The 13,468-nt window shown below is 33.1% G+C and overlaps 1 protein-coding gene across 1 annotated transcript; it reads left to right on the forward strand.

Moving 5' to 3' along the window:
* Window positions 1–696: 696 nt before the first annotated feature.
* Window positions 697–13,139, forward strand: nAChRalpha2 (nicotinic acetylcholine receptor alpha2). Its single transcript, XM_015514735.2, has 8 exons — window positions 697–1,149; window positions 4,771–4,815; window positions 4,875–4,984; window positions 5,083–5,263; window positions 8,148–8,608; window positions 8,757–8,918; window positions 9,390–9,705; window positions 10,441–13,139. Exons 1-8 carry the CDS (start codon window positions 793–795, stop codon window positions 10,633–10,635), a joined length of 1,827 nt encoding a protein of 608 aa, XP_015370221.2. The 5' UTR covers window positions 697–792; the 3' UTR covers window positions 10,636–13,139.
* Window positions 13,140–13,468: the final 329 nt, after the last annotated feature.

A 13,468-nucleotide genomic window follows, 5' to 3' on the forward strand; every position in this document is an offset into this window, starting at 1 on the left:
TCAAAATCTTAAATTTTTCGAAAAAACATCTCTTAAGAATACCGTTTGGACTAGGTCTCCGATCTTTTAAGGGACTAAATTACAAATTACAAATATTTTGCTACCAATAAAATACTAATTTTATTATACTTCGCACAGAATTGAAAATAAATGTTCAGAGCAATTATTCAAAACTCATCAGTGCAGGTATACATTATATGATGGTCGCGGGTCGAGAAAAACAAATTGGATAAGGTCGTAGACTCGCAGATCGCAGACGCTCTGACCTAAGAGGGTAGGTACCGCACCCAGCCACCCGACCACCAAAGACACAACTCTGACCACCCCATCACCCATCACCACTCAAAACCCGCAACGCTACCACCGTGGACGGGCGTGTCGTATACAATACTGTCGTTATACGCACTCGAGACACGGCGGTGAGCGTTTTTAATCGAAATATTATTGCAAAACGACGTTCAAAAGCGTGCTTGAAGAAAAAAAAAACAATCACGGCGTTAATGACCCACACCCACATACACATCGCGAGATAACGACGATGACGAAGACGGGTCATACGCGATCTCATCGGTCGGCCCGCTGCACCGCGCTGCACAATTCTGACGGCAGCCGCCAGCGTGAGGGCTCGAAGGGGCGTGCGCGCGGCGCCTTATAGATCGGCGGGACAGAGCGCTCCGCGTCGTCCGCTCCGCTCGGCGCGCCCACCGCGGTCTCTCGTCACACAGTGTGCAGTACGCACAGCATCCGCGACCCGTCGAGCCGTCGTCCACAGCGGCGCGGCAGAATAACTCTATGATATCGATTCAGTCGACCGCCGCCGAGGAGAACGCGATGCCGTCCGTCGACCCCGCCGCGGCCCACGACGGCGACATTCGCCACAACAATAACAACAACAACAACAACAACAACAGCAGCGACCAACACAACAAAAAGTTCCGGGGGCGACGCCGCCGCCGGGGTTGCGTGCAACTGACGTCGTCGCTGCCGCTGCTGCTTCTGTCCGCCGTCGGGTGCCTGTGCAACCCGGACGCCAAGCGGCTGTACGACGACCTGCTCAGCAACTACAACCGGCTCATCCGGCCGGTCAGCAACAACACCGACACCGTTCTGGTCAAGCTGGGCCTCAGGCTGTCGCAGCTCATCGAGTTGGTACGCCACCGTGACCCACACGCACCCCCCTACCCCCCGCTAACAATCTCGCCCGGCGCGGTCGTGTGTCGGATCGGTGCCGTGCAGCTAACCGCATCATCCCACCTCCGTGATGGCCGGGCAGAGATCACGCCACTGGATCAGCAGTGATAATATTATTTAGTCGTTGATGTATTGTACATAGAAGTAGTGATGGTAGTATAGTTGCAGTGATGGATGTAGTGGAAGTAGTATAGTGGCTGTAGAAGTAGTTTGCTGTGTATTTGTTTTGGGTCGTTGCGGATAATTGTGGGTCGGCCGCCTCCCCGACCGTTTGTAGTCATGACCCGTCCACTATCAAAACGACATTATATACATATATTACCTGTGATGACCAGTATAGTTGCAGTGATGTAGTCTCCGAAGGTTGAAGTGTTTTATATTAAACAATTCAATTTTAAGGAAATCATAATATTAATCCGCACGATTATCATTGACAACTGCTACATAATTAATCCAACAATATTAAGTCAATAAATCACTAGGAATCTTTTTATCACGCGAGACCTAATATTATAAAACTTCATTAAATTCAAAATACTAAAAATCCGTCTTGTCTTGAATTGACGATTGTCGGGTAAGCATTTTGTGCACGCAACAGTTTCCTGGAAATGCGATCCGGAAAATGAAATGAAAATTGACATTCGTAAAAGAGCATAATAAAACCTAGACGATCATATTATTTAGTCATTAATAGCCGTAATATTAATATTATTACCGTAGGTAAAATAGTTAAAATCACGTGAAATCATCATTAAAACCATAACGTACGACGACGGCAACTGATCAAAGAAATGAGATTTGTTTGATAAAAACGAAAATAACAACGCCCAAATTCAATTCATACTTTAGCCAGCGGGTCATATTGTATACGCGTGTGTGCTCCTCGTCGTAAGGCTTCGGCCGCGGTCGTTCACTCGTAACCGGACACTATAGGACAGTATAAACGGTAGGTTTAACGGAAAACCGACCGCACTGATTTATTACATACTCGTTAGGCATAGGCAGGTCTACGTAGGTGTATGGGAGAAAGATATCCACGACGGCGTTTTACATGATATACAGAGTGGTTCTTGTAAAAGTAAACTCGACATTTTTCTCCGTATGTGCGTTAAGGTTTCAATGAATAATCTTTCATTTTATCTACTAGATATATATTATTTAAGTCACTGTAACGGATCATAGAAACGGAACTTCGAACGAGTAGTTAATATTATTGCTAAGACATGTTCAACGTTTAGACGAACAAAGTAGTGGATCAAAGGGCCCACTTCATTCCGCAATATAATTACTTATGTCATAATATAAACCTAACCTAACCTAACATTGTAGTAGGAACCTGTATTTAATACCGTATATTATGCTTAGAAGCCATACTACGAATTTAAATATTATACTGTTATGTGAACAATACCTACACATGCGTATTTTCGATCGTCATAAAAATCATATACGAGTCGTAACGTTTGAAGAAAACTACTAACCTACATGATAGTACGGGAGTTTACAAATTACGCTTAAAATTACCTTTTGTTTTACCGATTGCGCTCGATAAAATAAAAAAAATATTCAATGGACGTCTGCAAGATTAATAATATTTGTAGATTCTACATGTATACCTAATAATACACATAGGTACATATATTATATAATTAAAATTTAATAAATCACTATTATAATTATATTATTCTACATTGCTTCTAGTATATTATACTTTTATAAAAATGTTTATTAATAAAAAATTTCCTAAAATTTAAGCAGCGTGATTGGTATATTGCGCGAAACACGATTGCGGACGCTTTACCTTTTTTCCAACGCGATTGTGTACGATCACTGTACAGCATAAAGTATTATTTAGCAACCCAAAAACGATTCCGGACGAAATTTAGTGAAACGTTGTCAACCTGTGTGATGCAGTCCACTGAACCTAACGATTACCAATCAATTTTGTGTTCGCTTATCGTTCGGATGTCTAGTGAGCATCGAATACCACACGGTTTAAAATATATACCTACGCAATTACATAAAGTATACAATACGAATAATAATAATAAAAACACAAATACAAATACTATGATAATTAATAACAAATGTACAATGATACTGGCTTCGTATTTCTATAAATTTTTCAATGTTATGATTATAAAAAAAAAAATAAATAAAATGTTAAAGTTTTATAGTAGCTGTTGAATAATTTAAAATACTATAAGCGCTTACTGTACACATTTATAATAGGTAGTCCACAATATTAATACGAATGTCAGTCACAAAAATACGTAAAAATTTAAAGATTCAAATTCAAAAAAAGCAAAAAACAAGCGCTCAGAAAGCAACATTTCAATGTTTTTAATTTTATAAAATACATTTTAACATTTATACGCTTTAATATTTAACTCACTAAGAATTCCCACATTTCCACACTATTAAAGTATTATTTAAAAATTTGGCGACATGTGTCCATAATCATATAATTTTCGGGGGTCCATTGTTAAACTATAATCGTTCGCAATCGTGTTATTAAAAATGTTGACCGGATAAGAACCGTCCGCAGCCGCGTATATTGGATATATTGACCAAAAATATAAATTTTGTTTTAAACCAATAAGTCCATGCCTGGTAGTTAAGTTTTAGTACAATTAAACTTTTATAGCATCCACTTAACAAAATTGTCTGTTTATTGTAATATTTGTGAGAACCAAACCGAATCAGATCTAAATTTATTCAATACCATTTAACGATTTTCTCTAAAATGTGATTTTTTTAATTTATGCCCATGAAACTTTATATTATCATGAAAGTTTCATAGTTTTATATACTTGACTGATAATTATCAACTATGACACCGATGAAATGCGCGAATACTGGATACTGCTAATTAATTCGTCTAGTTGTGTGATATTATGATAAAAAAATAAAAATATATATAGTGCAGCGTCCGTTATTCATTGTTCAAAATTTGACAGCTGAGACGTCCTAATTGTTAGCAAAATTACAATGTATTAACTTTAGTGGGGGGGGGGGGAAGTAGATTTCTATAAAAATCATTTAACAAACAATTAATGACATAATTTGATTGATTTATTTTTTCACGCCTATAAATGTAATGTATATGTAAGCATAATATGAATATTGAATACGAATAATAAGTTATAGTAATAAAAAAACTTGTTTGTGTGGTTTTGACTCATAGTTTGAAATTATTTTTCATAAGCGGTTAACTCGTAACATATTTACTAACGTTTAACCATTTCAATTAAATCTGAGTCGACACGTTTTGCTATACAGTATATCCCGTATTTGAATTAAACATCAAAATAAAATAAAGAGTTTATTATGGCCTGCGGGATTTCAAGTTATTATATAAAATAAAGCATATTATAAAAAAAAAAAATATCACGCTTTTTCATACTTACCACGTGGTGTTATAATTTATAATGCATGTCATACTGTCAACAGTCGATAGGTGATTATAGTAATATAATAATTACTCCGTGATAAACGACTATGACAACTAATTTTTCCAACAATATTATCGTAATAATAACATGTTGACAATAATTGTTATTGTTTTCTTTAATCTAGAATCTCAAGGATCAGATTTTAACAACGAACGTATGGTTAGAACATGTAAGTAATTAATTTTTAATATTTTAATGTGAAAATCGTTTTTAATCGATTGCATTTAGGAATGGGCAGACCATAAATTCATTTGGGAACCACTGGAATACGGAGGAGTCAAAGAGCTGTACGTGCCGTCCGAGCATATCTGGCTGCCAGACATTGTCCTTTACAACAAGTAAGTTGGTATAAGTACAATATGCTCAGATTTAAACTCAAATCGCAATATTAATAATAATAATAATTATTATGTTGTGTTGTATTTTAATAAAACAGCGCTGACGGAGAGTACGTGGTCACTACCATGACAAAGGCTGTGCTTCATCACTCCGGTAAAGTAATGTGGACACCACCAGCCATCTTTAAATCATCGTGCGAAATTGATGTTCGCTATTTCCCATTTGATCAGCAAACATGTTTTATGAAATTTGGCTCATGGTCATACGACGGAAACCAGGTAAATACCAACAAAATTAAATGTTCCACAATTAGTACCTATGTATTAAAAAGTGTATCTTAAAAAACAGAGTCAAACGTATAATTAACTTACTCATATTACTCAGTATACATAATAGATTTTTAAAATTTTTTTTACGGCACATTAAACTAGTTTATTGGATCATCAATCTCATGCAGACAGAATTCTACAATATATAATATAGTTAGGGAACTAAATAATATAGTTAACTGAGTTATTGTGTATCTAGTTTTTGTAGACACAATATTTTAAATACCTACTTTTATATACTTAAGAATTACCGATTCTGTAAATTTAGTTGGCTTTTGAAGTGTAGTTTAATCGTATTGCCTTTCATACACATTTTAAGGTTGAGGTAAAAACTAAGATTATTCGCTAGGTTTATTTAAGTGGCAATTTGTGGTATAATAAACAGTTAATAATGCTAATGGCCTCAGATATCGAAGCAGAAACTATTAATATTTTCAAGATCAATAAAAACACACAAAAAAAAAACTTAATATACTTCAATAATTATTTATCCCACTAATGAGTTTTATATACTTTATAGTAAACGAATAAACAAATGGCGTAATAATTTTTTTTGTATATAATTTTCATAAAAATTTAGTATTTATAAACTTTGAGACTTCAAATTTTGCTATTTTTTTTTTTATTGTTTATACAATCATACAATATCTGACTCTTTAATGGTAATGCTAATATTTATAATGACCTAATCTGAATTACGAGATATTTTTACAAATTGATTATACTATAAACGTTTAATTATAATTATTGGTTGGAACCCAATACTTGACCTAGCAGACAATAACATTTAAGTTCAATACGTGACCTTCCAAAATTTTTATCGGTTCAGAGCGTTGATTTTGATTCCTGGAGATTTTTATCAAGAAATTTATCCTTGACTAATGATTGGCGTGAAGAACATCACCATTATTCATTTCGAGATTGTCAAATAAGTGTACCATAATGTTTCATTGAAGTTTGAGATTTCATTACTCATTAAAAAGCCATAAAATCATAAATTTTTGGATATTTAAAAAATATGTTTGTTGAGAGAAAATTTTTTTTGTAGAAATTTACAGAATTGTTTATGTATTATGGCAAATTATGTTCGTCCGTTGAAAGATAAATTCATAAAACTTGCAGAAATTTCAGAATATTGGTATATTACGTTTATAAATTGTATTAATCAATAATTATATTTTGATTTATATAAAAATTAGTAGGTAGGTAATCGATTTATTTTATGTGTATAAATCCATTATATAGCATGTAGGTAACATATTTTACCCAAGGATAATTTTTTTTAATCTATCAACTTCTTAGTACCTACAGTACTTTTATGCTTTATAGTAAAAAAATCTATTATTTTAAGTAAATAACTTACCCTACAATATTATATTATTAAGTTGAGCCTTAATGCCAGTCTCATATCCTGAATAAAAATAAATTTAAACTTCATTGATATGATAGGCTATATAAAATAATAAAATAAATAACAATTTATGTGCACGAAACCCTAAAATAACGTGAAAAAATGATTTATAAATCGATATCAAATTTATAAAATTAAAATGCTTTTTTTTAACGGTTTGGTCAATATGATTATCATCACGGTATTTAAATAATGTTATACAATTATTTATAATATTACAATTTATAGTGTAGGGCGCATACATTAAAATATAAGAGTGCGTTGTGTGCAAAACAAGTACGACAACTTTTAGATAAAAAAAAAAAAAGAGTAATAATACATAATTCGTTATCTTAATGGTCGGCTGGAATCGGTGTGTCGATGCATGCCGACCACGGCGACAACGCGGACAACGTAGACAACTAATAATAATAATAATAATCATAATCACCACAATAGAAATAAAACAACCACTGGCGAGATTTAAAATATAAATCTACATTTTTTTTTTTAATAACTTATTAAGAATAAGCATATCATTTTTATTATTATAGCAATTATAGTTGTACTTTCCATTTTCATCAATATTATAAACTAATAAGAATGTGCTATTTTATAAATTCGTTACCTATTCTATAATACGTACAATTATTATAAACTTTATGTTACTTTATAATATTATTATACTTTATTTTAACCTTAACTATAATTTATGAATAACCAGTGGACGCTTAGGCTGATTGCTATTACACCGCGTCGTAAAAAAAAAATTATACTATTATACAATCAAGTTATGTCGGTATAAAGGTAAATGGCATTGATGTAAACATACAATTATTAATAACCCAACGAAACAGCGGTTTTTGATAATATTTTAATGAGTCATAATTATTTTTACATTCACCTTTTGATTTGTTATCTCCGTTCATTATGCGTATACACTGTGAAACATATTGTTGTTGAATCAATATCCTCTCAGGGTCAATTGTTCAAACTATAAATGACTACGTTTCCTGTATCGCAATAGGATTAAGATTTAACGAAATAAAATACCATTAAGAATGATTTTTCTTGTTTTTAAACTCGGAAATGTGTGATGTCTTACACTCTCACACCCCTCTCTTATTTTGTTTAACAATTCTGGTTTTTACGTGTATTAATTTTGAAAATGCACAGAAGTAGATTATAGTCACACATATTCGATATAAATAGTTTATTAACCACCGTCTGGTTGGCTCCAATATTGACCTACGATAGGTCGGAACCTTAAAAAAACATAAATCTAACCACAACTATCTCGTCTACGCAGTAGAAGGGAAGAAATAGGCTAACAAAATTTATCGTAATGTCTGCGGTATAATCCATAGGTTTCGCTGTTTTTTTTTTTTTTTTTTTTTTTTTTGAGATTAGTTGATAACGAATTCGTGATATGGTGGCCCACAGATAAACCTCAAGCACATAGGTCAGTTGGTGGGAACTAACAAAGTGGATGTGGGCATCGATCTGTCAGCGTACTATCCAAGCGTTGAATGGGACATTCTCGGCGTACCGGCGGAGAGACACGAAAAGTACTACTCGTGTTGCGCCGAACCATATATCGACATATTCTTCAACATAACCCTGAGGCGGAGGACTTTGTTTTACACCGTCAACCTGATTGTGCCCTGCGTGGGCATTTCTTACCTGTCGGTTCTGGTCTTCTACCTGCCCGCTGACTCCAAGGAGAAAATTTCACTGTGCATCACGATACTCCTGTCCCAGACTATGTTCTTCTTGCTCATCTCCGAAATCATACCGTCGACGTCGCTGTCGTTGCCACTGCTCGGAAAATACCTGTTGTTCACCATGTTGCTGGTTGCCCTGTGTGTGGTCGTTACCATCATCATCATAAACATACATTACAGGTAAAAACTATATTAGCATATAATATTATAATTTGTTTTTTTTGACTTACGACAATTTGACCTGATAATCCCTCCCAACAATATTTTAAAATGATTTTCTTTTTAAAAAACAATTTTCTTTTTATTACCGCTCTTATCATTTCTGCAGGCAACCGAGCACGCACAAGATACCGTCGTGGATGCGGACGGTGTTCATCAGAGCACTACCGAAGATGTTGCTCATGAGGGTGCCCGAACAGCTCTTGGCAGATTCAGCGATGAAACAAAAACAGATGAAGACGTGCAAAAAATTAAACCTTAACTTGGCCAGGTACGTACATGGGTTATACAGGAACACAGTATAATGGTACGAGACAATTATTGTGTGAAGTCAACCAATCGTTATTCGCGTCAATCGTTGTGTTTAGATAAAATTAACTCATACGTTTATAAAAGTTCAGGGAAAGTTTGAAATATTTTTGATTTTTAATGAAAATATACAAATGAAAATGACCATTTTCAACCATCAAACGTTATTAGTGGTAACATTATTACCATAATAATAATTTGTCATGAAACATATTGTAATATTATCAATCTTTTATACGTTTTATCGGAAAAGTTAAACAAAATAATCGCGATGAAATGAAATTGAATCGCGAACGTTTAAAAAAATTTAATTTCCCGGAAAAGAAAATATAATTTCTTTATGTGGTTTTTTACCGTCGGTGGAAACGAATCATCCGGATGGTGGTAGACAGCGGGGCGCCACCTGACGGATTTTCTTTTGTTCTTTGCGTAGGTTGAACGCGGCCAGCGTGGGCGCCACGCTGAATGTTCCTCCAGCGCCAGTCGCTTCGCCGCCCGCCGGCCACCGTTCACCCACCGACTCACTGCGCCGGTACGTGGCGGCCGCCGGCCGGACCGGTTGCAATGGGACGGCGGTGGCGGCTGGGGCGGCCAGCCGGCTAGTGAACGCGGCCGTGTCATCCATCGACGACACGCTCAACGATGTGCCGGCCGCCATCAGGAAGAAGTATCCGTTCGAGCTGGAGAAAGCCATTCACAACGTGAAATTTATTCAGCACCACTTGCAACGCCAGGACGAATACAACACGGTAATAATTACCATAATCGAATTTCGTTATGAAAATCTGTGAAAATCATAAGCGTCAAAACAATATCATCAATAATTAAATCGATATGTTTAATGAAGCCGATTCTTCATTAATGATTTTCATCTATATGTTGGCCTTAGGTAGAAAACAAACATTGACTTCGAATTTAAGTTTTTTTGTAATTGGATTATAAAAAATTATATAAATTTATAATATGAATATTGTTGTTTCTTGGTATTGACTATAAAACGTTCTCATCTTTTGACAAGTAAATACCACACCTCGGGGAATAACGTTTTGTCGACTATTTTTTAATAAACTTATATAAAAAAATAGTCATTCTTTATTAAACTGACAACAATTATTTCGAAGTATTTAAGATAATATTATAGCCAAATTTGATGAACATTTGCAATCGTTCTAAACCAAATTTTCTTCTCATCGACCAAATAAATATTTTTCGTTATTTACTATTCAATATTTAATATTGTTTTATATTAAGAGGACGGTAGTATAAATATACATTTTTTAAAAATATTTTCTTCTTATTATAATTATTAATTTGCCGGGGGAGGGCCGGGAGGGGGTAGAGGGTTGAGCTTCGCTAATCCATATCACCACCTAATAGTTGCGCCTTTGATCTGCAAACCATATAGTGCTACACATTGATTAGTACTTATACTTAATCTTGGTTCATTTTAAACGTTACAAAATTAATTTATTAACCACTTACAGGAAGATCAAGACTGGGGTTTTGTGGCTATGGTGCTTGACAGACTATTCTTGTGGATATTCACAGTCGCTTCCATTATGGGTACAATTCTCATCCTATGTGAGGCACCGGCACTCTACGATGACACGAAACCAATTGACCGGGACCTGTCGTTCATCGCTAGAAAACAATTTTCTCCAACGTCTGATTTGGAATAGTCCGTATGACGTTAGATTTTAATTTTCCTTTGCAAGGGGAAATTATTGTGGTATAAACTAATACAGTTGAAGTGGAGGAGTTCGACATTAAACGGTGGATAATTATTTTGACGAGTCGTTAATATTAATACAAAATTATTGTTGAAATGTCTCATAAGTTGCTGGCTATGGATTTTTTACCGTAAAAATATTTTGCACCAATTAAAGTTATCGGAAAAATTATATTATTATAATGAATGGTGTTTAAAAATTAATCATTAAACGCTTTTTAATAGCGCAGTACTTATTAAAAATGATGTACAATGTTACATTTAGATTAAAAAAAAAACAACTCGTTAATTTTTTATTTTAAACTCAATCTCACATTTTCGTATTGGGTTTGTTATCTATTTTTTAAAATGTTTGTAGTTATATTATAGTAGACAAATATTTGTTTATTTAAATAAATATTGTATATTATTCGTTTTTAAAAATATTTTAATGTTATTGTTGTACATAAAATTAAATACAATCGTTGTAAGTATTAATAATAACTTACACACTGTACACAACAAAAAATTGATATTTATAAGTAACCAATATTCAAATTATGCAAAACATAAATATGATATATGTAGGTAGGTATTATAGTTGTGCACTATCCGCAAAAAAATTATAATTTCAACGGGTATTATTCGTATGGATTTTACCATTTAATGTTTTCGTACCAAAAATAAGCTTAAAAAAATTGAATGGTGCACTTGAAATTAAAAAACCAATACCATTTCTAAATAAATTATATTATCTTAATGCTTGTACGTTCCACAGCGTGAAGTATAACTTAAGAATTACGCACCAAACGTTGATAGATACAATATTATAAAATATAAAATTGATCGATTTAATTCTCATAAATTTATAACCATGATAAATACTTACTGGCATTTTGACAACAGTACCGAATAATTAATGTTTTATAAAAAATTGAATTTTGCTTTATGCGAACACAAGTTATTTTTCATTTTCGTTTTTATTCTATTAGTTAATTGTATGTAGTCTAAAATATTACGTCTTATATATCAGCTTTCGTTTTAAAGAAAATAAACACGTTGACCAAAAAAGGAGTTTATAAGTGTCACTTAATTTTTTTTACAGTATAATTTTAAAAGTCAAAAAATTACTTAACCCAGATTGTGAAATTTCTTATGAAATCTTATGGAAATCTGATCCCAATGAGATTTCGTTCTAGAACTTAGTAATCAGTATTTTTTCGTTGGATTGAAAAATTTTTATAGTGCTGCCATGTGCCACTTTCAGTATGTGTTATACATTTTCAAATATCATAATTGGAATTTTTGTAATCAACATTTTGTTCAAACTGTTAAAACTTTGGTATTTGAGTAAATGTATGAAAAAAACCCCTGGCGGTTAGAACAAATTTTGGTGGAATTTCATATAAGAGCTCATAACGGTGGCAACGATTTAAATCATTATCAGAAGCAAACATTTTTCGGAATAATTTGTAAGTAACTATTTACACACAGACATACGAAACCCGAACGATTTTCATTTTCATTTATCTTTTTTGACTTAAGATATTGTTAAACTAATATTTAATTTTTTTCCACATACTTATACTCGCTTAAATATGAGTCCAAGTTGATAAGCTCACTTGAAGGTTTCCATAAAAAAAAATTGTTTTGAAAACATCAAAATCATTTCTCAAAATATTCTAAAAACGAGGTCACCATTATAATGGATATAACACTATAGGTAAACATTAATTTAAAATTTTTCAACAAAAGGGAGCAAAATTATTTTTTGAAATTGAAAATAAAGTTTATTATGCTAAAGTTGAGTTTTAATTTCGAGACTAATTATTTTGATTCAAAAAAAAAAAAAAAAAAAAACAATGTTCCATGTTACTTGATATCTGGCTTATGGGAGAAAAATCTAGGAATCATAAATATGTTTATGGGGAAGGTATACCATGATAACAAATATAAATGTATAAGCACTACGAAAATTGGCTAGAAAGCGAAAATGCGTAGGTAATAACTTTATTACTATGATGATGTGCTTGTTATATAGGTGAACATTGTGTTGATACTTACGTAATTGAAATCTATTAAAATAAAACGTTATTATCGCCAGATAGGTCATGATAAATAATTTGTGAAATCATATTATTAATTATCATGAACAATAATTGTGTATATGATAATAATATAATACGATGCTCGTTCGATAGATTTGAATAGTATTTTTAATTACGCATAGGACCAAGTGTTGTATTTTTTAATTGGCTTAAAAAAAAAAATTCGTCCCAGCTGTTTTCCATTTTTTGGCAAGTGTCCGATTATTCTATGTTAGCTAACGGATCAGCTGACCTTCAACCAAGTTTACACACGATGCAGTCATGAGCAGTTGTACCACATTTTTCAGGCATAATATTTATAATATTGTGCTATTTAATAACGGTGTCTAACATCGGCTTTACGGTATTTTTTTTTTTTCAACATAACCTATAATCCAACTAACAATAACAATAATATGCTCTATAGATGTGTATGTTTTACTGCAGAATATATTCATGACCCCTATACAATATTGTAGTTACAATAAACTGTCGTAGGTGTAGTAGTTTTTGCTTTAATTTTCTTACCGGATTATCAACGACTTCGGAATCCAGTATTTTTCAGTACTGGTTTTGCAAATAATTTACGATTTACCGTAGTATGGTGGTTCGACGAATAAAGTATAATATATTTATTCCGTGAGGTATCTCGATTTTAAGATGGTTCTGCACTACGAAACGAAATGAACAATTTTTTTTTATTATAATTTTAATTCC

The sequence above is a fragment of the Diuraphis noxia genome, unplaced genomic scaffold (assembly GCF_037042655.1).
Source record: "Diuraphis noxia isolate RWA-SAM2 unplaced genomic scaffold, SU_Dnox_SAM2 contig0005, whole genome shotgun sequence".
NCBI classification, from domain to species: Eukaryota; Metazoa; Arthropoda; class Insecta; order Hemiptera; family Aphididae; genus Diuraphis; species Diuraphis noxia.

Bases quoted from the DNA above. Each gene is read 5' to 3' on its own strand.
- nAChRalpha2 (XM_015514735.2), top strand. From the start codon at position 793: ATGATATCGATTCAGTCGACCGCCGCCGAGGAGAACGCGATGCCGTCC. The intron at 4,816-4,874 runs GTAAGTAATTAA...GATTGCATTTAG, and splicing joins CGAACGTATGGTTAGAACAT to GAATGGGCAGACCATAAATT. The intron at 8,609-8,756 runs GTAAAAACTATA...TCATTTCTGCAG, and splicing joins ATCATAAACATACATTACAG to GCAACCGAGCACGCACAAGA.